Raw genomic sequence first — 26268 nt, 5'->3', positions numbered from 1 at the left:
TATTAAATAGTTGAAAAGTCATTTTCAAATTAAATAATTAATTATAAAAAAAAGCAGCTCTAAAAAATATTATCATGACGTTGCCCATAATTTATTTTTTAATCATATCCCTTCAGGATCCACCACAAAAAGATCTCAATCATTAATCTGCATATGAGGTCAGGGTTGTACACCACGAGTCACCGCTTATAAACAGATATATATATATGTATATCTATCTGTTTACAAGCCATATATCTATACATATATATATATTTAAAAAAAATTAAAAATCAAGAAACATACTTGTTTTTATTTCTATTTGGGGCAAGGAAAAGGAAGAAACATGGGAAAATGTTTCTTAAAAAAATTAAAAGTACCATAAATAAAAGGGTTTATAAATTAAAGCATATATGTATGTATGTATGTATGTGTGTGTGAGTGTGTGTATATATATATATGTATGTATTGGGTAAAGAAAAAATAAAGTTGATGAGAAAGGCAGACAACAAGACCGTGTTTGTCAGCTTCGGATTTGGCAGAGCACACTGCTTATCTCTCATCTATCTCATTATTCTCCCAACCAATGTTATAATTTATTATAATTTTTGTCAGAGAATTTCCTCATTTCCATGTTTGTGTTTATTTATTTATAAAATTATCAAATTTATTGTCGAAAAGTATTAAATTTAATTAAAAAATTCAAAAAATATATATAATTTTAAAGAGTATTTGGTACATGATATATTCTATTATAAATTATGAATGTACAACGTTAACAAATATTTATTAATAAAAATTTTATTAATTTAAATATATTTAAAAATAAATTGATAAAAACGATATCACTATTTTAAATTTATACCTTTTTATTTACGCCTATTATATATTGGGTTAATTATACACTTTTACATCTCATCTATTAATTTTTTTTTAATACCAAATTTTTAATCTTGATCTAAAAATATAAGTTATTTGAATTATTAATAGTTTACAAAATAAACTTATAAGTCTAGGTTTCAGCTCTCTAAGTGAAATTAATAACTTTTTTAGTCACAATCAGATAAAGTTAAAATTTATCCGTAAATAGTATATTGAATTTAAATCAAATTTTGGATTTATCTATGTCGATTTATCGATTGATGTTGCTAAGCAAATGAAAAGGAGAAATTCAAAGTTGTAATAGTGCAAAAAGGAGAAATTTTATGTGAAATTTAAACATTAAATTCAGTGGGATGAACCTGAAATTTAACCCTTTTTCTTCCATAAAAAATATTTTTATAAACTAGTAAAATACACATATTATATAGATATTTAAAATATAAAATCATGAATCAATTTAAATATTTAAAAAATGTACTTTTATATATTGAATAAAACCCAGATCCACTTTTCCATTTTCCTATTTTTTTTTTTAAGGGTGAGTGAGCCCAACTTTGGGGGGGGGGGGAGAATTCCTCAAAGCCCAATTTCGCAAAAACCCAAGTTCTAAGCACTGGAATTTCTTCAACCTCCAAAGCTTTCAGCATTCCAGAAAGCCTTCAGATTAATCTTAAAAAGTGAACATATACCAGGGATAATTAATCTTTACCTAAGAAATAAAAAACGTGGACTTACCCATATACGTATATGTACATAAAAACATATGAATATTTGAAATGTGTAAACCTCATCCACAAGTTCCCTAGAAACAAACAAGCTAGATGTAAGTCTCATCTTCAACCACCATAATAGAAGGCATGAATAGAAATACACAAGATACGCCAAAAATTTTAATGCAAATACTATTGAGTCTAAGATTAAAATACATTATGGTAATGTATAATGCTTACTCGGATCATTAATTTTTCACAGAAGGCCATATTGCTATTTCTGAATATCCATCTTCTGTAGCACAGGCTCGAAACATACCTGTTGTATTGAAAGGCATGGTGACTTCTCCAGTCGCAGACACAGCAACCAACCCACAGGTGCCTTTGGGAACACGGTCATCCACAACATAGGATGCTGCTTCCTTGAGAGAAAGGCCTCTGAACTCCATAAGAGCAGCTACATCTCTTGCAACAGTGCCACGGATTATTGATTCTCCTTTGCCGGTAGCAGAGACTGCACAGAGATGGTTGGCATAAGTTCCAGCACCTATGATAGGTGTGTCTCCAATCCTACCCACCATTTTGTTGACTAATCCACCAGTAGAAGTTGCAGAGGCTAAATTTCCGCAACTGTCAACAGCCACACAGCCAACTGTTCCAATTTGGCTATCACCGTTAGCGTCAGCAGCTGTAGTTTCCTTATTTGAATTAGCAGTAATAGGTTGGGTATAATCAATCTGTGGATTCATTACAAAGTTCAAGTCAGGTGACAGATCTTGTCCCATCTCTTTAAGTTAAAAGCTCTTCCCATACCAGTGAAATAGAATTCAATCTCAGGTCCTAGCTAACATTTCCACAAGATTTGTACAAGCTAAGATATCGAGATAATCAAAATCTTGAAGAAGTAACAAACTTGTAACGAGAATCTTATGTTAAAGTTCCTGTTAATATGAGATTCTTCACAGCAAATCTAAAGAAATAAGCAGTAAAAAAGACTTTGTCAAACAATGTTCTCTCAGCATATTTGGCAGCTGAGCTTTCTTGATGGTGGCTGGAGTTGCCATACAGAGCTGATGATTGAGATGATGCAATGCTGGAAGCAATCTACTGACATATTCAAAGCATTAAAATGATAGTAGATAAGAAGGGTACCTGGACCCTATTGGCTTCTTTTGCCTGATGTAGCCTCTCGATATTTTCAGAAGTAATAAAATGACTCGAATCTATAGTCTCAACACCCTGAAATTTTTAAGATAGTCAGGTGAATAAAGAGCTGATAAAGACAGTCAACATCCAACTATAGGAGTTTTTCCAGGAAGAGTGAGTCTAAGTAAGGGAATGAAAAGGGATAATTTGATCCCCATGACAAAATATTAGTTTTCTTCATGAAATCACTCGCGTTCTGTCCATCCTTCATTATATTTTATTGTAAGGACAAAATAATCTCTTTCCTTTCCTTCCTTCCCTCCTCTTCCCTCTTCCCAACAGAGGTTGATGAAATTCATCCACACTAAAAGTAAAGTGCAATGAACAATGAAATTAGAAAATAGTAGTTCATGAAACAAGGAGTTAAATGGGATTAGTCAAGACAGCATCTCTCCAATTCTCAAGCAAAGAATAAAGAAAGAGCTAAATCATGATTTTGGTATCATGCCATGCTCGTAATTACACTGACTTGGAGTAAAACCTTAAAAGTGATACCTATATTTAAGAGCCAGCATTTAGATTCCAAACCAACAAAAAGAAAATTCTTAAGAAGGAAACTAATGTAACCTGTAACAGGAACCAAAAACGTAAGCCAAAGAGCCAGTGAGCTCAACAAATGAAGGTTCATACTAAAAATGATTAAATTAATTAAATCACTATGCAAAGATTTCAGAGATGACAGGAAGTGCCAATGGAGAACATGCACTTCTGAGACGACCTTTAATATTCAATAGGGGGAATATAAGGGTAGTAAAGCATGATTTGATATATAACTGACTTGTTCTCTTGCAAAAGCCTCTGCTCCATCAAATGCAAGATATATATGAGGAGTCTTCTCCATAACCAATCGTGCCAAAGATATGGCATTGACAACAGTTGTGAGGCCAGAAACAGCTCCGCACTTCATTGTATTACCATCCATGATACAGGCTTCCATTTCAATTGTGCCTGCAGTTGTTAAGACAGATCCTTTACCCGCATTAAAGTTTGGGTGATTTTCTAGTTCGCGAACCTGTAGAGGTGAAAAGCAGCTTTAGCAAGTTAAAAGGGAATACTCATCAAATCTACATTCACAATCATTCACCCATAAGCGAATTACTAATGCCCACAATTGATCCAGACTACTAATGTTTCAGTTTGCTTGCAACAAATAATTTCTTAACCAAGTTTCCATGCAATTTTTAACTGACTCATATAGATTACAGCATGCTTCCCCATTATTGCACTCAACTATAAGTCATCATAATACTAACTGATCATGATTTCTCAACAAGCAAAATAACGCACACTGCAATCTATTGTCTTTGCATGCTCTAACACGACTCCTCATACACCAACCCACTAGATATGAATGCGAGATCTTCGGTAAAAATGAAATAATAAGTTGAGATGATTATCTCAAAATTTTAAACTAATCGGGAAGGTTATAATCAATTATTTATAGTTTAACAAACATTTTTCTAGAAATTTTGTAGTACTAACAAGATTTCTACAATTATTTAGTAACTCTGAGGAGCAATAAGTAATTATCCCACAATATTATCCGATTACTACCGTGTTACTATCAAATGCTAACAACTGAGCAGGTGACTTCAAGGCATAATGTCTCTGGAGGCACCAAGGAGTTTTCCCACTTCAGGCCATCGTTGCAACCACTCCGAGATTTCAAAATGCAGGAACACCAAATCTCACCATTAAGAGCCCCTTTGGCCAACTTTTAGTTGTAGGTTTTGCGAGTTCAAAATTTCTTTTACAATGTTTGACTTTTATTAAAAATTTACACTTAAAATTTGAAAATTCAATTTCTCCAAGCAGGAAACCTCTTTTTTTGAAAAAAAAAAAAAAATTTATAGCACTTTCTATACTTATTTCCACTAATAACTATTGAGTTTTAACAAAAATGCAGACTCACAGCACAAGCTCCCATGCACCCAAAGGCCTGTTAAAAATGAAGTTGATGGCTTATTGAATCAGGAGAATGAGACAATTAAACTAATAACTATGCGCTTGCGGCTCATTAATAAGCAAAAGGCAGGATTATCGGCTCTAATAATTTCTTGAAGACCATGTCCATTTCAACACAAATCAAACCTACGTAAACCTTTCAATGGCTCCCAAGTCTCAATTTACAGGGGAAAAAGGAAGTTGAACAACTAATCAAAGCAACAAAGAAAAGCTTAGAGAGAGAGAGAGAGAGAGGCATACGACGAGCTCGACAACGTCAAGGGCATTTTTGTTGGCTTTGAGAGCGGCGACACCGACGTTAAGGCAGTGTTTCAGAGCAGCTTCGCGTGGCAGGCGGCGTTCCGCCGGCAAATTCAACGGGATGTCTCCGGCGCCGCCGTGCAAAGCTATTGCCCACCCCATTAATTGTCTCTCTCTCCTCTCTCGGGAGTGCACCAATACGTTTAATATAGCAGAGAGAGAGAGAGAGAGAGAGAGAGTGCATCTGCCGGACTGCCCCGAGATCGCTGCTGACTTCCATTGTCAACTTGTCAATTGTTAATGCAAAATACAAAAACTGCCACGTGCGGGATTTCTTTTTATCTTTTGTTTTGTTTTATTATTTTTAATGTAATTAGTATTTTTAAAAAGTTTAATGTTGTAAATAAAATTCATATTTATTAAAGAATTTATTGAATTTAATTGAATAACCGCAATTAAAAGAAACTTAGAATAAATTTTAATTTCCTTTTATTTGTTCACAAAAAAAATTATTATATGAAATTTATTTTTAAATAAATTCATGTACTTTGAAGATGCTAATTAAAATAATTCAATTTGTTATAAATTTTATTTTTTTAAAATATAATGTACAAATGGTAATGATGAATGCCATTTTATTTATATATTAATTATTTTGTACATTTAATATAGACTTATATAATATTGTACTTTATCAATGAATTAAAAAATAATTCACTAATAAAATTAATAAAAAATATTTTTATTAAATTATACAATAATTTATTTACTATGCTCGTGTTACAATAAAATCAAAACTCAATAAAATTTAAGCATCAATAGAAAATTTACAAATTGGCACGTTTTTTTATATTAATTTCTTAATTCTAAGATAAACTTGTTTTAAACTATATTAATCAAATAAAAATTATAAATTATTTTATTTATATTATAAAATAAATCGAAGAAAAATAAATTTACGATAAAATAACATATAATTTGAGACTGCTTGTTAGTAAAAAATAACGAATTTTAGGGTATGGATTCAGAAAATTTCAAGTGTGGAAACAAGTTTGTGAAGGATCCAAAATATTAGGATTTCAAAAATTATATATTTGTTCATACGTTTCATCAGTTGATTATATAATATTATGCCTTGTAAAAATAAAATATGTAAAGATGTATATATAATTTCTGATATTCATCGAAGACAACAGTCTCCATGAAGGTTGCATGGGAAAAGCTGCGTGTCCCTGGAGATCTCCCCCATCATCAATACACCAAACTTGCGTGTACAGATCCAATTCCAATGCCATTCTTTATATTTGATATAAATATACTTGTCCAAAAAATTGCTAAAATACCAAATAATTACCATTCTAAAACTTAAATTCCTGCACTTTTTCATGAGATTGAAGACTGAAGAACAGAAAATAAAACTGTATTTTATGTCTGATATAATTATACAGTTATATACGGAAACAAAGTGCTTTCATCTACTAAGAAGAACCTCTAATTATATTTATCAGGGGCCAATCCAAACTAATATCTCTGTACATATGTAATGGAGAAATACAAGATGCATGAGAAGGGATATTTCGAGGGAGGACAGACTTTCTACCCAGTAAGGAGGAGGAAGAAAAAGGGAGATGGGTGAGTCACCAAAATTCTCCATCTCCAGTGTCTTAACACTAGTAATTGCATAGCATATTTTAATAATATTAACCATTACTGTACAATGTAATTTGATTATCAGAGCTATTCCACAATGTTAGTAAATTAAGTCAACATTCACCCACCTTGTAGAAGTTTCAAACTCGAATCGTTTGGCCGTTCAATTGTTTGGGAGCTCACGGAAGTATGATCTCTCTGACTCCAAAACACCCTAAATCAACAATATCGATTCCCTGCTGAGACTTTTTGTTTTAAAATGAAAACACAGTCAACTATTTAAATGTATGATTTTGAAAGCAAAACCTGTATAATCACAATGGCTGCATCCTTGTCTATGAGCTCATTATACTCGTGACAAGCCAGACTCTGCGACATATGAAATCCACAAAATTAGTTGTTACTGTGAGCAAGACAAATAGAGAAAATGATTTAAGATTCGAGAAAAACCTGAACACAATTTGGGCAACCTGTTTCCCCCGAGCAATGGCAAGATGTGAGAAGTTCCAGTGCAGCCTCTAAAAGCTCCGTAAAATAAGGTTGAATCTACAAGTCATCCACGCATTTCAAGTTAGTAGTAAGCAAACATTAAAATTCCGTAAGTCAATCTTAAGCTTTCACTATCAAAATGATTATCTAATGTCCAATAGCTACTATACAGGTGATCAATTTCCCTAGAAAAGAGATCATCACATTCTCCAAGTTGGAGTCATTTCAGAAGGTGGATGTGTAGAAAGTGAAAAAACTAAATCCCATTCAACATAAGATCTTACTTTTTACCTAAAATATAAAACTCCATAAATAAATAAAACTAATGTGCTATAATTTCTTGTCATATCACCTGTATTGAGACGCCAGTTCCTCCAGGATGCTGATCATACAATAGAATTCTTGCAGGAAAAAACCGCGTTTCGTGAGGGTTCGGGCACTCTGGAGACAAGTCAGAATAATTGCATCTTATATATCTACATTTAGAGGATATAGAGGAGTCAGAGGGACAACCAATTATGAACATACAGGAAACAAAAGATGACAACTTCATGGACAAGAACACACTGAACAGAAACTAAAACATTGGAACAGTCATTAGTTAAATGTTGTAAATGTAATAAATATATCTCTAAAACAGGCAGGCTCCAGTTGATTTATATTCCAACGGCTGAAGGCAAAAGATCAGATAGGCAGCAGCTTAAAAACTTACAATGGTACTACATGGAGAAGAGCATGAGATGCTGCATGCAATCCGGAGCGGAATGAAAAGTTTTTCTCCACTGCAGTTTTGATTGATTGTGAAACTTGAATCCAAACTGCCTATGCATGTGCAGAACAAATATATTTAAACAAGGTCAATGCATATCACAAGATCAGGGACAAAAACAGCCATTAAAGAACAATGAAAACTAACAGGTGTGTTAACAATGTGCACATGAGCACCTGTGATTCATATGAATATTTAGGCAGTGACAGTTCAATGGTATCAAAGATCTCATTGCTTCCTTTCCGTATACGGTGAAAGCCAAACCAAGTCGTGGTTACGTTGCATGTCTGTGCTTGGGCTGTTGTTCTTGAGAGTGGGTTTTTTGAAAGCTTTAATGGATAAGCCTAACCATAAACATGAAAAACATGCATGAATTAAAAGCATCAATGCACTTAAAGAAACCATAACACTGTCTCTCTTGTCCATTCAACACTGCTTTTTAACTCTTTCGTTACTCAAACTCAAGAAAAGCTGGACTTGAACTCGTTAACAATTTATCAAAACCCTCAGATGAACCTCAATGCAGAGTAAAAATATGCATAACACTTGTTTATGTAAGCCATAAAAAGGACAACCAGACATAATTTAGGTATAAAAGAGCCTGACATACAATATTACCACCAACGACATGAATATCTGTGTAATCACGAGTCTTAGTGTAATATTCCATGTTAGCTCTTTGGCACAAAGCAATCTTTCCTTTTGTGTCCAAGTCCTTGACCAGGTAAGTCTTCCCTTGATGCATGTAAACAGCACCTTCATAAACCTGAATCAAACGATTATTGATGATGAGAAGATGAAAATGAATCAAATGGTTTTTAATATGTTCAATATGTAAAAGATAATCATGGAACGAGCAAATTTGTGGACAAACTGGTACTACAATGTCCACCGTACTAGTTTCAAGTGAAAAATCATAATGCATATGAGAATTTGTAACTTTACTACCTGGAAAAAAGCTTTGCTTTCCTCAATCTCTTCAAGGACGTCATCCTTATGGATATCTATTACCTTATATCTCACAGCTTCTATTGCTCGAATGCTAACTGCGTGTGAAGGCATTTTCTTCGAAAAAGGAAAAGGGAAAATGCGATTCAGGGAGGAACATATACTGCATTAGCATAAGTTTTTTGAATGAAAACAGAGATCTGGGAATAGTAGTACCTCTTGTCCAATGTAACTCCATATTCTAGCAGAAGAATCACGTGATGGATCGCAATTCACATATCCCCTTTTTGTAAGATTCATAATGGCACTGTTTAAACCAGGCCCAAAATATTTCTCATCGTACTGCAAACTCAGCGGATGCTCAAGAGCAGCACAGACCAAATGCTGTTCAACCACCTAGAAAGAATGCAGCATCTAAATAGGTAAGTGTAAGTGTGACGAATTCAAAATTAATGAGTCTATCACAGAAAAGTCCAACCTGTTGGTTTTGAGCATCAATATGACAACATTCAATTGGGCTGCTAAAAAGTTTTCTAGGACATCTCATAAAATATTGATCGAGTGGCCCTCCGAATGCAACATACACAGCAAGAGATGGCTTTTCTCGCCTACCGGACCTCCCAGCTTGTTGCCAAAAGCTAAATACAGAACAAAATTACCCATTCATTTCTACAACTAGTTTCTTTATGTACATATATAAAAGAAAGAAAAGAATTGATCAAGTATTTTACCTGGCAATACTACCAGGAAAGCCTAAATGCAAGGTCACATCAATATGACCAACATCAATACCCAATTCAAGGGCATTTGTTGCAGCAATACCACAAAGCTTTCCTCCAAATAAATCACTCTCTATTCTCCTCCGGTCCTGCTCTAACAGTTGGCTAAAATCAGCTGATATTTGCAAATAAAACAAAAAACAACCACAAAGATCAAAGCACATTTAAATTTTAACATGTTTGTTTAAATCATGTAACATCTTCAGAAATCAAATGTCCCACAGATACAGAGCAGCAGAAGTTTGTGTGGTGAAAAGTACAAATACATGGCATTTAATTTAAAACACTATTAAAACAAGATATGTACAAGTTAATATTCTAGGAATAAAGGAAAATTCAAATTTAGGCTAACAAATGCCACAAACTTTGGATTAAAAAGCTTCAGACTCTAAGTTACCAAATGAGGCTCATGATTTCCAGCCATCATACAGACTTTGTTTTTCAGCCCAAACAAGATCTCAAGACTAAAATGTAGGGGGAGACAAAAGTTAAGCTAAGAAATATTTTGTTCAAAGAATATTCTCTAATGTGGTATCCGCTTCTACTACTACTGGAAATAAAAATTTGAGTGACCACTTACAAGTCCACTAATAATAATGAAAGGATATGCCACATAAACATATAGCTATTACACAAAATCAGCCATTGGTAACTAAGTCGATAGGATGAGATATGCTCCAGCAAATTGAAAGGAACAAAGTAAAGACAATGCCATCAAGACAAGATAGATCCCAATCTTTTTGCAATGTGAACAAAGACTTCCCTACAGAACTCATGGGCCTAAGAGAAGCAATGAACACCACTCCATCACAAAGTACTAACTGACAGAGACCATTCTTGAAAACTTAGCATTCATCACTTTTGAAGGATCCATTATGTGGGGGTAGTATCTTTTAAGCAAATAGTTCTTCATGTCACCATTAACCTAACACTACAAAAGTTAGCATGGAGATTAGGCAAAGGTAAAATATCATCTAGAAATTAAGTGATTATGCTTTCATGCACTAAACCATACCATCCATGAAATGATAACTTGACTGTAGGCATCTGTCTATTAAAGAATTTGATCTAGGCGTTTATTTGATTGTTTCCTAATAGTATCCGACCACCACTGGGATTTGAAACTATAGTCAATGCTTTTGCCAACTTTTAGATAGATCAGCAAAATGAAAGTAAAAAAACAAGCAGAGACTTTAAGTACTGCTAAAGGTTGATTAGAAAAGAAGGACAAGTAACAAAAATACGCAAGAGTATTCAATAATGCACCAGGTCTACGCAATAATTGGAACCTATTATGAAATGCCTTCGACGCTAAGTAGCAAGGCATTCATTTAGGTGCTCCAGGTTCAACCACTACATGGATTAGAGTTGAGTTTAGGGATTTGTTTTGAAGGTGGAAAACGAGCCTAGAGAATCAACTTTTAACATCTTTAATAAAAGTAATTAGTACAAAGTGCCAAAGAGAAAAGTGTTCTTTAACATTTTGAAGGTGCTCCAGGTTCATGTAGCGGTAGAGTTTACAATTTATTTTGAAGGTGAAAAATGGGCCTAGAGACTCAACCTTAACATCTATACTAAAAGTAATTAGTAAAATGTGCCCAACAGAAAAGCAGACCTCAGCAACATAGCCACCACGGTATGCACTTATAGAGTCCACGAGGTGAGGAGCTGTCTTCTCAAGAATCTCACGCCTATCAAAAAAATGTACTTTAGACTAGATCCCGTTACTATGCAAAAAGTTGACAAAAGTTATCGAACATGACATACGCATAACATAACACCAGCTCACAGAGTTTACGCGATCTACAAAAAGCAATGCAGCGAAGACCATGCTGAACCATTTCTGCAAAGAGGTATGAAACTTCTGAAATAGGACTGAAAAGAGATAAACATAGTAAGGCATTATCTCCAGTTGATGAACAAGATAAACTTAATTAAATAAAACTGAAAAATTTATAACTAGAATTCCACTAATAATACCTTGAATTTCTACATGCAGCAGTATCACTAGCATCCATGTCATTCTGAGTTCCGTCCCACACCTGTAATCTAGTAGGTTTAGCAAAAAGGGGGACATACAATATCTGCTCATATAATTGTAACTTACAGAAAACCATGAAATCTGCCAAACACCTACACTTTTCAAACATGAAAAAGGGTTCCAAAGAACAAAAAGCTTTTGTGAAGAAGGACTTCCATCATTTTCAATCAGTTCAAGCTCTGATAGATTTGCAAGTTCCTGAAGAATCACAAAATAAAGTCTCAATCCATAAAGACAATGATTTTATCATCAAGTGCCACCACGCATACATGATTACCATACATGATTAGAAAAATTACTATGTAACACCTTTGCAAGTGTCAAATTCTGTTTCCTGCTTAGTGCTTTACAAGGCTGTTTCACCAAAGAGCCAGGAGATATAGGTGAACCAACCCACAAAACAAAGAAAAAGCAAAGACCCTAACTAAGGAACTCTACCAGTAAAAATTAACCCTAAGTTTCTCAGGTTAGAGACAATGGAAGTGACACGAGAAAGGATGAAATCTAATTTAGAACATGCACCAAGCAGGTGCCATTATTTAAGGTAAAATAACACCTGCAGCAAGCCCAGTTTTATGTTTTGTTAGGCACTTGTTTGGAAATTTGTAGTTACCAGGTGCACAACCTCTCTCTTTTCATTCAGCATAAGGAACCACAGCTTATATATAACAAAGAGACATGGATCCAAAGATAACTATACAATCTGTTATTCTATGAAAATGAAAGAAGAGGAACAAAAGTGCAGAAAAGCAGCATCATAAGATGTTTGAGGATAAGACATCTCCATTATGCTAGTACGAACAATATTATTAATGTCAATCGGCCTCTTGAAAGCTTACCATGCAATGTTCACGGGGATTAGCAGAAGTTGCAGTGCAAAAGATGAAAGAAGGATCACTACCATAAACTGCAGAGTTCAGCTTTATCCATGTCAAGGTTACACCAAAAAGAATAATTAATAAAGAGCCTAATCTTCTGCGACCATGTAATAAATTATACCATGAGAGCAGAGTCGGCGAAATCTTCTTAGGATTAGAGCAGTATGGCACCCAAATGCTCCCTTATAAGCATGAGCTTCGTCAATCACTAAGTACCTAGATATAATAATGAAGATAACCTTTAATTGCACAGTAAAGCAGACTTTGAATCCAAAACAAACAAATAAGAAATTTTCCTTAGGTAAAAAGATTACACTAGTCCAAGTGATAGTACCTAATATTTGATAAAATTCGGCTAAATTGTCCATGAAAAGGCAAGATTGACATGTGCAGCATATCTGGATTTGTGATCAACTGCACATAGGATGAAAAAATTTTAAAAATAAAATTGAATAAGGAGTCCAACTGAATTTTGAGAAATATAGGATATTTATTCAAGACAATTAAATTGCAAAAGTACCACTCTAGCATTATCACGTAGCCACATCCTGTCTCTATAAGAAGTATCGCCATCATATACTCCAATATTTATGCTTGAATCAAATTGTTTCGTCATAGCTAGCAAAGCTCTTAGTTGGTCTTGAGCTAAGGCCTACATTCAATTCATGAGTAATTGGTACTACATGATGATAGTCAAGAATTGTAAAAGGAAAAATCTACATGTAGAGATGCCAAACTCCAAGAAGGCATTTGCACAAAAGAAAAAAGACGAAAGAATTGACACCAAAGATAATGAAATTTAAACAAACGGAAGCCTAACCCCTGCCAAAGCATAACCTTTGTTGGAAACAAGTAAAGAGCACATGATGACAAGTTCTGCGACAATTCTTCCAGGACTGGCACATTGTAGCAAAGAGATTTCCCACTAGACGTCATAGTTGCAACGACAACATTCTTCCCAGCAAGGGATGCCATTATTGACTCTGTCTGGAACATAACAATAGTTCCAACCAATTAAAAATATTCTTGGCTTCAAATGGATATGGCATAACAAGACACCCTTACCTGGTGGATATAGAATTTATCAATTCCAACATTTTTCAGTACGGATTTTGTCTTATCTGAGAGTCTCTCTGGCATCTCTTTGTAAATAGCTTTTCTGGCATCAATATCTTCAACATGCACCATCTGCATCAAACAAACTTCCATGACTCAGGACATTTATTTAAGTAATGATAAAAGAAAATTCAATACTAGAGACATCTATACAACTATGGTGCCGAATGTCATTATATTGTATACAGAAATATGTAGGTGTTTATAAAACATTTTAGTATAGTCACCACCTCCAGAGAAATCTATTTCATAGTAATAATATATTCTATTGAAACCAATGTGGAAAACAAAGAAGTAACCTGTCCTTTGGATCCAGTGCCATTCCTGAGATGCTCTATCATCTCCAGTGGTTGCAGTTCATCTGTCCGCTGCAAAATTGAAGAAATATTATAATGATACAGTCTAAAGTTTCATATAGCCTGATAAATATCTTAGACTTTAAAGTGGTATATTACAGAGAAAAGGTTTCAATCAGAATGAAAATAAAGAAAGAAAATATTCAATTGATCCTTTTGCTTGGAGAGTATTTCAAAGTGCCTTTGCACAAACCACTCGAAAGAGCAGTACTAGAATTATCAGAATTACAGCAAAAGGGGGACAAATTTCTTGCAGATCACTACTCTATAGGAGAGCCAATGAGATGGACACCTTTATTCTAGGGCTTTCAATTCTAAATGTAATCCCTAGTCAGAACATAATAAGCATGTACAAGCATACGCATAGCCATATTCCCAAAGACATCATAATAGCAGAAAAAGTTTGATATTGACATTTAAATCATGTGGAATATGACAAGCAATGCAATGGAACCTTACAAGGCACCAAAACCACATAACTAGTAGAGTTACAATCTGCACCATATTATAAATGTCGGAGAAAGAACTTTGGTCAACCGGTGTTTCCTCTGCAAATGCAACACTGAAAGCTGCAACGATATTCTGTTATGGTGCCCTTCTCTACAGATTTATGGAATATGATCTATAGATTGATGCGTATTAACTCGATAATGACAGGCTCTATTCATAAAGAACTTTTGGCTTGGGAAAGTCTACTTTCTTACAACAAACCTGCTTGCCTTATCCCCCTCTCTATTTTTTGGATTTTGTGGAAAGAGAGGAACAACTGTGCTTTTGAGGGCATTTAAAATACTCTTGTAAATATTAGAGATAGATAGTTACACTATTTTGGCTCTTTACTCTTGGGTCACAATTTACTATCTTTAGAAGATATTGGAGCAGTTGTTGATCTGCTATTTGACATATAACATCCTTTTATATATTGGGCGGTACTCCCTTGGTACCTTTTAATTCGAATCTTCTTTTATTTTAAAAAATAAATAAATAAATAAATGTTAAAGTCACTGAACAAGAGAATATGAAAGCAAATGCCTACATGACATCGGTATTGAACTGAACGAGAACTCGATCTAGAAAACTTGCTACCCCTTGCTCGTTTAGCTTCATTTCCTCTGATGACTGTACCACCTTCCTTCACAAAATTGAGCAGATCCTCCAAGCAAAATATTATGGTCCTCCCATTTTTGCTTTTCTGCATCAGACACATTCCACGTATCCATCAATCATCTATACACATCTGAGATTTGTCAGATGTGGAACCATCATTTCTTTTTTCTTTCAGTTTTTTAATTTTCTCTTTAAAATTACTCTTTTTGTAATTTCAGTATGCCTCACAAATAAAAGAAAATGAGACGTTGCAATGGAGATAACTAAGTGCGTCAAGATATCAAAACACTTTTTTTTTTCAGTTTCATACTCCATGTAATATGCAAACTTCTTGAAGATGTAAATATTAAGACATCCAAAAGTTCATGATAACAAATTTTAGTATAAACCTATTCTTTGATATAAGAATCCACTTTACAAGTTGTCATTTACTGTAATGACTTGTATCCTTGAATGACAGAAAGTGACTAGATTCTCTCTTGCGTTACTTGGATATAAAGTTGAATACCATGCACAAAATTGTCAGGATCAGGAACTTATATTGGATACTTTAACCTCCCTAGGAGAAATGGAAGGATCACAAAGTACATGATGAAGATAAGATATCTTTATGCCAGAGAACAGAAAAAAAAAGAAGGAACAAAGAGGACATAGAAGAAGCATTAATAGACAGTAGTGTCCAATCCTTTTGCTAAGTGGATAATAAGGACACTTCTCTGAAGAAACCATTGGCTTGGTGCAAAAAGAAGAACTCCAAAGGAACCTGAATTGACTAGCATTGTCCTAAGATAGCCCACCCATAGTACAATATGCTCCTTAAATCTCCCAAAGCCATGCAACGATACAAAAACATCTCCGACTCAGGACACCTTCATATCCCAAATATGGAAAACAACCTCATATAAATCCTTCAAATCATCAGAAATTACAAAACAGGGGATTATTAAATTTGGAATAATTCTAACCGCACAAAGTGGTATCTAGAGACAACTTTGTGAGGCTTGCAAGCTTGAAGCAAATCGTCGTTGTTAATCTTGTTCGGGTGTATGATCCAAACAAAAGTTTTAACCTTATAGAGAGCTTTCACTTTCCATGAAGAGGGAAATAAGACAAAATAATGACTAAGAGGACAATGTGTAAGAAAGGATTTAGAAGAAAGAACCAAGGTAAACCAGATATTGTTCCTTGTGCAAAAACTAAAAGAAAGAAACCTACAACTAAGAAAAATATGCGAGTTTGAAACTTGCAGTATTGCCAGAGGTGAGAAAAGAACTAAAGAAAACCTACACGAATTCCATCCAAGAAAAAGAAGCCTGAAAAGATTAAACATACCGTTAATAATTTAACGGCCTCCCATAAATTAGTCTTGAATGAACTTTCTCGTTTCTTCATTGCACTAAATATCTTTGTTAATGACATGCCTTTTTGACCTATGAATCAGAGGGGAAAACCAGTAAGGATCTTAGCCTTGAAGCTAGGACACTGTTAAGAAAGCATACACAGCATTGAAGATACCCTTTCTAGAATGCTCTTCAACTTCATCTTTCTCTTTTTCTGAAGAATCAATTATAACAATGGCCTCAGAAAAGCCCATATTTGCTGTATCGTTGTTAGCAAAGCGTACAACCTGCAGAAGATGAAAAAAATATATAATTAGGTCAAGAAAATAAAATAATGAATCTAAACATAGTCATCATAATAGAACATTTTGAGAAATAAGGGGAAAGAAAAGCTGAAATATTATATATCTATATATATTAGATCTCAGAAAGTACAATTTTGTCATGTGAGATCAAAATATTGAAAGAGAAAAGGCGGTTCTTTTCTGGATATGCACTAACTAATAGTAATTATAACATTTTATGGCTATATAGTATAAGCAAGTGGAGTCAAATGTGCATGAGACTTTCAAAATGACAAAACAATATTCCTCAGTCCTAACTTGAGCTCCTTAAACAACACCAGCTGAGATATCTAAATAACAAAATCCACGTATACGATGTCCTCAATCATGGTTGGGTTTGCATGAGTTATCTCAAATGCATTTCCAAATCTCATGAAACAGAAATTTGGCCTACCCAGATTCTACAAAAAATAAAAACAGCCATGAATAAAAATGTAAAACTATATAGTGCAGAATAATGGCAACTCCTAGAATAATGACCTAAGTGAAAAATGTAAATTTTTCGCCACTATACTCTATAATATTTACCATGTCAAAAGTTGGAAATAGCATCTCAATATATGAAATACTCTAAAACTTCAGTAGGAAGTTACTGAATAGCAACTTCAAAAAGCCAACCATCTACCTTAGGACAAATAAGCGCAAGATGCTCTACGTCCTTAATGCCAACTTGAACTCCAAATTCTCCTAGTTGGTTCAGGACTCCATTCAAACGAGACAAGGTGATTTTTTTGCTCCCCAGTTGAAGAAACCCATTAAAAAGGCTTAGGAAAGTGAATGCTTCCATAATTTTTTTCAACCATACTGGACATGAGCATGGATTGCCAGTGTCTCTCTGCAGTGCCCCATCACCACAATGCATATTTGCTTCTCTTAACAGGCATCGCCCAGATTGCGGAGATGACAAACAACTAACAGATTCTAAAACCTCAACAATCTTTTGAGAGTTTTGGCCCCCAAATGCATCCTTCTCAGGAGATATGAATACACTCCACAAAAACTCATATGGGCCTCCCACTTGATTGCCACAATCATCAACCCGTTTGCGCTTCTTCTCTACAGAATGAGAAAATGATCTCTCCTTATCAACCCCCTTATCACTATCCTTACCGCCATCCTCGGTTAAAGATTGAAATTCTTGCATCATATCAGAATATGCTGAATCAGCAAAGCTTGAGATTGAGGTTTGTTTGCGTAAGTTCTGGGGTCTCTCTGTGAAATTAGGTTTCTGGGTCTCAGGACGTTCTTTCTTAGTGAATGGAACCATAACAAAGAATTCACCATCCTCAATTGAGAGACAACTTATCGTACTCCGCAAGTCCAATTTAGCACCCTAATGCAGCAATTTCACCATAACAATTATCATAATGTCAGTACCTTAAAAAATCTGACAATGCATGTACATACATATATGTGTCTCTGTGTGCGTGTATGTGTGTGTGTGTGTGTATATATGCATGCATGTGTATGTTTATATACGGATATAAACGTGGGGGGAATATAATAGAAGCACAAGAGCACAGAAGAACCAGAATAAGACCTTAGACTGTGAAATAAAACACAGGGAATGAAATTCTTTCAGACAAAACAAAGCAGAGGAAGTGAAATTAAAGTTGGAAATTCGAAAACTGTACCTTGAAAAAGAGGTGGAAACTGGGGGAGGAGGAGGCGGGAGGGAAAGAGAGCTTCAAGAGAAGCTTAAGTTCGTGAATAGTTTTGTTGGGGGAAATGCGAATGGCGGTGGATTCACCCGTAAGTGTACGGACGTGAATCTCCATGTCTGTGTTGCTACTGCTACTACTCGCACTTTCCATTTCATTTCCTTCTCTCTCTACCCTCTGCTGGCTCTGCTACAGCAACCGGACAGACAGGAAGCAGGGGATCGTTTCGGTGTTCCTTGGCTTTGGCACCGAACTGGAACTGAAACGCGGGCAATAAAACTAGTGAATACATTTCAATTAGGCCGGCTTGAACAGGGCAGTTTGAACCGGGTTGGATACGAACAGATTGAAGTCCCGGCCCGTTGCAGGCCGAGCTGATCCAGCCAAGTCAAATCGGGACGGTCGGTTTGATTGAAGCCAAGCCAGCCCGTGAAGCGTCCTAGTACTCGTAGCTTTTTCACCATTTGAATCGATGCAATTTATCAGCCAAGCCAAATAACTGAATCGTGGTGTTTGAGGCAGAGAGTAGAGACCGCAGACATGGTGACGTTGGTGGTAGCAACCACTACAGACCCTGCCTCCATAGGTCCAGCCTCTGCTCTATTAGCCATGCCTGGTTGGCATCCAGGTCCGCCTCTCCAGGTCGGTCTCCCTCTCCCCTTACCTTCACAAACAATTCAAAATTTTCAAATTTTATCTCACTTATTCTGCAACCATGGTTGTTGATTAGGATGCAACGAGCTTCGTGAACGGGGAGGTGAGGTTATTGAAGCTCGAAAGCCGCCTCGTCAACCAGAACCACCTGGACAAGCGTTGGGAGGAGGAAACCGGCGAGTCCGTTTACGACGTCGTATTCCTCAGCAGGCACGTTGCGTCCTCTGAACGCCCTGCTCTCACCATTCACCCTATTGGTGATAGAAATAAACTCTATTCTTGTTGTGGAGTTCATTCAAATGATGAATGCAGTAAAAATGCGTGATACATTTTGCAATTTGATGGGCAGGAACGCCGCATTTGAGTGAAGGTGAGGCTCTTCCTGCCGGCGGGAAGCCTGGGTGGGCGGCACCTCCGAACCCGAGGATAGGGCCGTGGTTGAGGCTTTTGAGAACCATCACTCAGTCGCATAACTTAACGCCTGAATTTGAGGTATCGCTGAGTTTTTGATTGTTAGAAAAGGGGCTTCACTGATTGCTGCTATTTGGCTTTATAATTATAGTGATACTTGTGAATGCTGTTATCCATTTGTATGCTACCAGTAAATTCTGTGAAGCACATTAACAAGCATTAGATGTAATGTAAGTATAGGCAATCTCCTATACTAACCTTGGAGAATCTAAGCTATCCAGTTGACCTATATATGTTGCCATTATTTATTTCCTTTGGATTATCTTTAAACCACTTATTCTCCGTTGTATACATCTCACAGCTCTTTTTCGCCGATATTTATTTGTTCCCCATGCACATATGATAACCCTTTTTGGATACTGGAATATCCAAAACATCTATCCATAATCTGAAGTTTGCTTCAGAAATGTGTTTTCTTGTGACATTTGATCTTTATTTTTGCTTTCTGATGTGCAATGTCTATAAAATGCTTGTAAACAATCCCTGCTCCTCGGTTTTCTCATGTTTTAGGTCACACTGGAAGCAACTCATCATGGACCTGAAATAAATTCACCAACCATGTTTGTTGAAATTGGTAATTTTCTAACGACTACTTATTTCATCTCATCATTCCAGGATGACATTTTTGTTTACTATTGGCTGATCTCACTACAACATAATATGTTGCTATTGAGTAGCAGTATATTCTGTTGAATTGATGTTTCATTTCACCCGTCATATAACTTGCTTAATATTTTACAAACTGTCTTATTTTCTCAAGGTAGCACTGAGGAGTACTGGAAGAGGCAGGATGCTGCCCAAGCTATTGCTTTAGTGGGTATTATTTGTGAACTTGGACTCATTTGTCTTCACCTCTCTGTTTAAACACCTACTCTTTGTTTGTGGTCTGTGGTTTTCTCCTTAATCTCTCAGTATGTGTAGTTTGACACAAATCATTTCTTATGGTCGTTGAGTAAGGCAACAATGAAATTTTTATTGTTTGTCCAGAAGGGTGAATATACATTTACTGATGCAGCCTTGGCTACTCCCGAGTAATTTCTCAATACTGCCTGTGCCCTTTTTTTGGGGTATTAGTAAAATTTTTAAAGTATAACTGATTGAAATACTTGTAATAGCGAATTTCAGAGACTTCTCGATAAATATTCGTATTGTGGGTCATTGATTCCTAACCACATAATATGTAACACCCAAATTTAATTTTAATGTAATTTAAAATTAATTTATAAATATAATTTTTTATTTTTTATTTTTAATTTAGTGTAAAAATGAAGAAAATTTGATAGAGGATGAAATTGAAAACAATTTTGAAAAAAATAGGTGAAAATTTAGGTTTTGGGGATATTTTTGAAAGAAAAATTGAAAAGTAGAGGTGAAAATGTAATTTAAGGAAGTTGTGCTACATGGGATGCCCGGTCAGCAACCCCGACAAATCAGGACGCGTTGCGTGGCAACAGACGTTGACGCGGTGCCACGCGGACGATGCACGTGCCCGCGATCGAACAGTCCAGATTCACCCCCGCGCGCACGAACGACTCGAATGTGTTCTCTCCCCAAACACGATCAAACGGTCAGATTTAAACGCGATGGACAACTCAGATTCGTTCCCTATTTAAACGCGATCGAACGATCTAGATTAGATTGCGATGGACGGTACAGATTCACTCTCTATAACCCTAGCCGCCAGACCCCCCTCGCCGGAAAAGAAGACCCAGCTGCCAGGAAGGAGGTTGCCGCCACCCCCTGCCGCGCCGGAGCCCTTTCCGACTGCCAAAAGAGGTAAAAAAAAATTTTTACTCAGAATTCAATTTTAAACATTCCCATGGACAAATCGAAACAAAAGGACCGACGGATTGGTCAGAAACCGCGGATAAAGCTCAGCGGCACCGCCATGGGGAATTGCAAAAACAGCCTCCGATTTTTCTACCATTATGATCACCGTTTCCTTCTCTATAGGTTGACCGGAGCAAAACACTCAACTGCAAAGTGAGCCGACGGAGCCACCACACCGGAGAGCCCTGTCGATGGCGAGTTTCGGTTTTCCATTTTTTTGGCCAATTGAGCCTCCTTAACGTGTGTTTTCTCGCAGGGATTGATACAAAATCGGTCAAAAACAGCCGATCTGAGGCGGATCGCCGGTGCACGGCAGAGCCACCGTGCCGGAATTGGCCAAAAATGGGTCCTGAGACTGATTTTGGATTTTTTGGAACATTTATAGGTACTTATAGCGCGTTTTAATTTCCGAAGAAAAATTTAGAGAACCGAGAACCGCCAGTAAGCGCAATCAACAGTTTAGCTTTTCGAGTATCAAATTGAGTAAGAATCACTTACTTTATTCTCTGTTATAGAATTGAAATCAAATTAAAATCAATACAGTGTTTTGTGCAATATAGAAAATATTCATAATTAATTACGGGTTACTAATGAAGTCAGAACTGGAAATTATCTACTGTTGTTTTTGTTAATTGTTTTTAGGGTTTGAATGCATGATAGTATTTGATTGATTGATTTTATAGTTTTGCATGCATGTATTGTTTGTTTTATATGATTACGGTTGAATTGGGGAATTGGAGGCGAAGGGTAGACGGAAAATTTTGTGATTAAGTGAATAGATGAAAACGACAGCCTTACTGGATATTTTGGGAGCTGGTGAACGGATTGAATACATAGGAAACTCTACCGTGAACATTGTCTCATACCGGACGGGGTATTGAGACTTGATAATTTGACGCTCATACCGGATGGGGTATGAGGACGGCTCATTTCATCCTTATACCGGACGGAATATTGAGGTTTAGTAATTTAGCGCTCATATCGGACGGGATATGGAGACGGTCCGCTAATTGAGAATATTAAAGAAAATGGTTCACGCATAGTGGGGACATCTCTATGAACCCGCATGGATGCCAGCAGGTTGATGAAAATGAGCAGTTGTTGTTTTGATTAATTGAATATAAAATTATAATATATGCATGTTACCGATTGCATATGAATCATGATAAATGTTATATTATTATTTTTATAGGTTGTTTTCGTAAATTTCACTACGGTAAGTGGATGGTAAATGATTTTATTATTAGTAAATGAATTTGTTTAATTAAGTGCTCCATTAGTTGTTTTAATTTTTCTACCAACCTTCATTTTTTTGTCGGTAAATAACGTGATATTCTTAATAGGTTAGTATAACTCATTTTTTATTTAACAATTTCATATCAAAAGAATCAAGATGCAGAGTCTGATCTACAAAAGAGTTGCGAGTAGAATGTTAGTTTTATTTATTTTGCGCTTATTTTCTTATTTTTTATATTTTTTTTAAAATGGTAATTCTTATAACACTATTCGGTACTTTAAATTATTGTGTAAAAAATGTAAATCTTAACTATTTATTTCGCTTCTCCGAGATCGTTACATACTAGTTAACTACCATATATACTTGTTGACTCAAATAGGGACACCTACAATATATTTGCATCAATAGCTAGGGTTCACCACGTTACAATTCTTAATTCTTCGAAGTTGTGAGGAGCACATTATTGTGGAGTTGCATGTTGTTAAGTCCTTGCTTAAGTCATTTTTAATTTACCTTGAGTTCAAATTAGCATTGACATTTATGGTTAGGGTGTTGGTCCTTATTGCTTTTCACTGTTTTAAGTAATTTATGGTCATACATTAAAAGGATGTTTTTGGTGATGCAGCTTGTATGGGAAGGGCTGGGTATTGGAGGACGGGTTCCAATAGGGACTTGGACCAGGTATTATCAGCTATAATTTGTATTTCAAATTCCATTGTTATGCTTTTCGATACCACTTCTACAAGGAGTGAATTAAGGCTGATGACTCATAAGGTTCTTGCTTGTTAAGTATGGTCCATGTGGTTTGTGTTTCTTACATCTATGAAAATGCAACAATTTCCAATACCTTCTTAATATAGCAATTACCTAGTAATATGGATTGCCAATCTCCCTGATTTTGCTTTTATGGTTCTGATTATTTTCCCAGCCCGTAAGTTTATCACTGGCACTCCATTCATTTTGAAGCAGTTTATGTTGCTTTAGACTATATTCAATGGAAATCACTTTGGTTGTGGAATTCATTTTAAAATCTATTCGTACTTTAATTATGTGGGTGAGAAAAATGATAAAAATTGTCTAGGAGCTCAAAGTTTATCATCTTGGGAGCATAAGCATTTGGTTTAATAAATTAGATTTTCAATTAAATTTCTATCAAGTTATTTATTATGCTAAACATAGCCCCATTTTTTTTTTCATTTAGGACAAATATGCTGTTAGACAAGAAACTATTGTGCTATTGTTAAAGACAGTTGAACTGGATGCTACATGCTAAAATAATCGTTGCTCTCAGTTATCATAAATGTAACATCTGGACCACCTTAATATTAATAAGCTTAAGGTACTTGGTCCAAATTTGTTTTCCTTGCCTTCCCTCTAATCCTCCTAATTCTTGGTGATGCAGTGAAAATAGTAGATCCAGAATCCTTCTTGGTATAGGTGGCGGTCATTATGTACCCCGACATATGGATGTTGTACTGTAAGTTAACTGTCTTTAAAGCTTCTCGCTACCTGGCTTGTCATAACTATTTATAAGCTTGCACCTTGCCTGTTTCGATCAGTTTGGAAATGGTTTCACAGACTCAATTTTTTTTTATAGTTGATGAAATAGTTTCCATGTGCGTGTTAACACTGGAAACGGTTCTGTTTATGTATTCTCTTGCTATGATAACATGTGAAGTAGAGACTTGAGAAAAGACTTAGAGAAACAATGTTTAAAAAAGCTATAGCTATAGCTGTCTTCTGCCAGGAGTAAGAAGGCCTCTTCTTTCTTTTAAGAAAAATGATATTTCTAATTATGTATGATGATACAAGGAAGAAGCAAGAGTATGAAGGAGCTAAATAACTTTTGTTAGTTAGAACAACTGAAATTTGTTGTAGCAACAGTTGAAAGTGATTGGATCTTGAATATCTAACAGAACTAGAAGGGCAAAGCTGTTGATAGCTGCTAGCTGAGTAAAGATGCAAGCTTGATGGAATAACAAATCAGCTTCTTTGTTCTGAATATTCTTTTTCTCTGTTTGAGATCACCTGCACTGTCAAGATTACAACTCAGTTTTATCATATGATTATGATGCTCAGCAAATAGGGCAGTATATACTTACAGAGCCCCAAGATTAATCCTAAAATGGAAGAAACTAAAAGATTTCTAGTTTAATAAGCTGTGCTTGTATTCTGTCACAAGTTTTATTTCATAAGTCAAATGGAAAGTCCAAACTTAAAATATATAACAACAATAATATGTGAAAGTAGCATAAAAATCCTAGTCTAAGTTGATAAACTGCGTTTGGTTCCGTTCTCATTTAATTTCTAGACAATCTCTAGTTATAATTTTTACGCAAGTGTTATGGATAATTAGAAGATTTTTTATCAGTCTCATATTGAATTCTCACTATCAAAGAATTCAAGGTGGGATTTTGACAATTTAAGTACAACAAATTATGCATGAGAAGACTAATATGAAAATTTAAATGAGGAATTGACTTGGAACTGAATAGGAATTGACCGAAAGCACAATCTTAAATAAATTTAAGGGTAAGAAAACCTTGATACTTTTGGAAGTCCTCAAACTTTGCTCTTGCTTCAGTTTGATACCAAACGTTCATTCAAATATCACCAGGAGAGACGGCGTTTGGGTTGGCCATATGCTTTCAGGATATTCATTGATTATGGAAGGTTCTGGCAAATCAAATGCGAAAGTGAATGGAGAGGATGTGGGTGGAAATTGGAGAGAAGCGATTAAAGTTGCATTTGTGACTACCAAAGCAGCCTTTCCGAGGGGAGAAGTTCTAGCACATATTGATAACAAGTGAGTCAAACATTAACCTTTTCTCACTCATCTAACATTTGTATCATCATGTTCAAAACATTGTTCTCATTTTTAATTTCTCCGCGTGTTTTTATGCTTGAGACAATTATAAATATAGAAAATTAAAATTAAAATTTTTTTCATATACTAAATGGAGCCTGACATTCTTGAGTATCATGTTTGGTAGCATATATTTTTGCAAGAAACTCTAGTATGTGAATTTTCTGTTGGAATTTCTTGGTACATTGGCGTTCAAAAGAGCGTAATCTTGTCAATGTTATTGCTGGTGATCTTTCTGGTAAACGTAGGAGTTTCAAGAGCTGGCAGAGAAATGCTGTAACAGAGTTCTTAGCAGAACAGAACATAAAGATAGGGAAGCCGGGTGACTTCGCGCCCTGCTAGAAGTAACTCTTGCTTGCTTCCGGTCAGTGATTTCGTTCTGCATGGCTCTACCTGCAACAATTTAGTTTTTATGATCATGGCAATATCAGCTCTTTTTAGTTTGATCTGGTTTTCTAGCTCTTTTTAACTTGTTGGTACTGTTAGCACATTGTATCTACAGATACCATCAATACTTACTTTGTTTAATGACTTTTCGTTGCAATTCACTGTAGTGTCTAATTTATGATTCGATTGATATTTACATTATACATTGATGTGGCGTGGTAATTGTTGTTGATTCAAAAAATACAAATTCAACTTTAAATTAAAATTCTTACCCTTATAAAAAAATTTAGGTTATGAAATTAAATTAATTAACCATATGGAGTTACAAAAATATTAAATTAAATTTAGAATTATGCTAACTAT

General features: G+C 35.3%; 2 protein-coding genes across 5 annotated transcripts; one reads left to right on the top strand and one right to left on the bottom strand.

Moving 5' to 3' along the window:
* Positions 1 to 1578: 1578 nt before the first annotated feature.
* On the bottom strand, positions 1579 to 18761 carry LOC110823079 (UBQ, helicase-c and DEAD-like helicase domain-containing protein). The gene is made up of 31 exons (XM_088211309.1): positions 18434 to 18761; positions 17425 to 18132; positions 16631 to 16742; positions 16448 to 16545; positions 15045 to 15200; positions 13952 to 14020; positions 13602 to 13724; positions 13374 to 13523; positions 13057 to 13188; positions 12871 to 12950; positions 12658 to 12752; positions 12498 to 12565; positions 11755 to 11856; positions 11598 to 11659; positions 11385 to 11492; positions 11233 to 11308; positions 9570 to 9706; positions 9317 to 9476; positions 9055 to 9234; positions 8839 to 8955; positions 8501 to 8656; positions 8067 to 8234; positions 7834 to 7943; positions 7474 to 7597; positions 7083 to 7178; positions 6939 to 7001; positions 6390 to 6400; positions 4983 to 5151; positions 3556 to 3789; positions 2724 to 2810; positions 1579 to 2308 (listed from the first exon to the last, which is right to left on the bottom strand). Exons 1-31 carry the CDS (start codon positions 18611 to 18613, stop codon positions 1820 to 1822), a joined length of 4620 nt encoding a protein of 1539 aa, XP_088067435.1. The 5' UTR covers positions 18614 to 18761; the 3' UTR covers positions 1579 to 1819.
* Positions 18762 to 18845: 84 nt separating this feature from the next.
* On the top strand, positions 18846 to 26110 carry LOC110823080 (D-aminoacyl-tRNA deacylase-like). 4 transcript variants are annotated; one of them, XM_022053369.2, is made up of 9 exons: positions 18846 to 19102; positions 19191 to 19371; positions 19464 to 19606; positions 20096 to 20159; positions 20346 to 20398; positions 23278 to 23333; positions 24055 to 24129; positions 25270 to 25458; positions 25767 to 26110. In XM_022053369.2, exons 1-9 carry the CDS (start codon positions 19001 to 19003, stop codon positions 25858 to 25860), a joined length of 957 nt encoding a protein of 318 aa, XP_021909061.1. In that variant the 5' UTR covers positions 18846 to 19000; the 3' UTR covers positions 25861 to 26110. The 4 variants fall into 4 exon arrangements, with proteins under 4 accessions (XP_021909061.1, XP_021909059.1, XP_021909062.1 ...); XM_022053367.2 differs by having other exon boundaries at positions 25237 to 25458; XM_022053370.2 differs by having other exon boundaries at positions 25237 to 25458; positions 25718 to 26110.
* Positions 26111 to 26268: the final 158 nt, after the last annotated feature.

The sequence above is a fragment of the Carica papaya genome, chromosome 9 (assembly GCF_054855325.1).
Source record: "Carica papaya isolate Zhongbai chromosome 9, ASM5485532v1, whole genome shotgun sequence".
Lineage (NCBI taxonomy): Eukaryota > Viridiplantae > Streptophyta > Magnoliopsida > Brassicales > Caricaceae > Carica > Carica papaya.
Note: the sequence above shows the minus strand (reverse complement) of the source record. Positions and strands in the feature narration are given on the sequence as shown.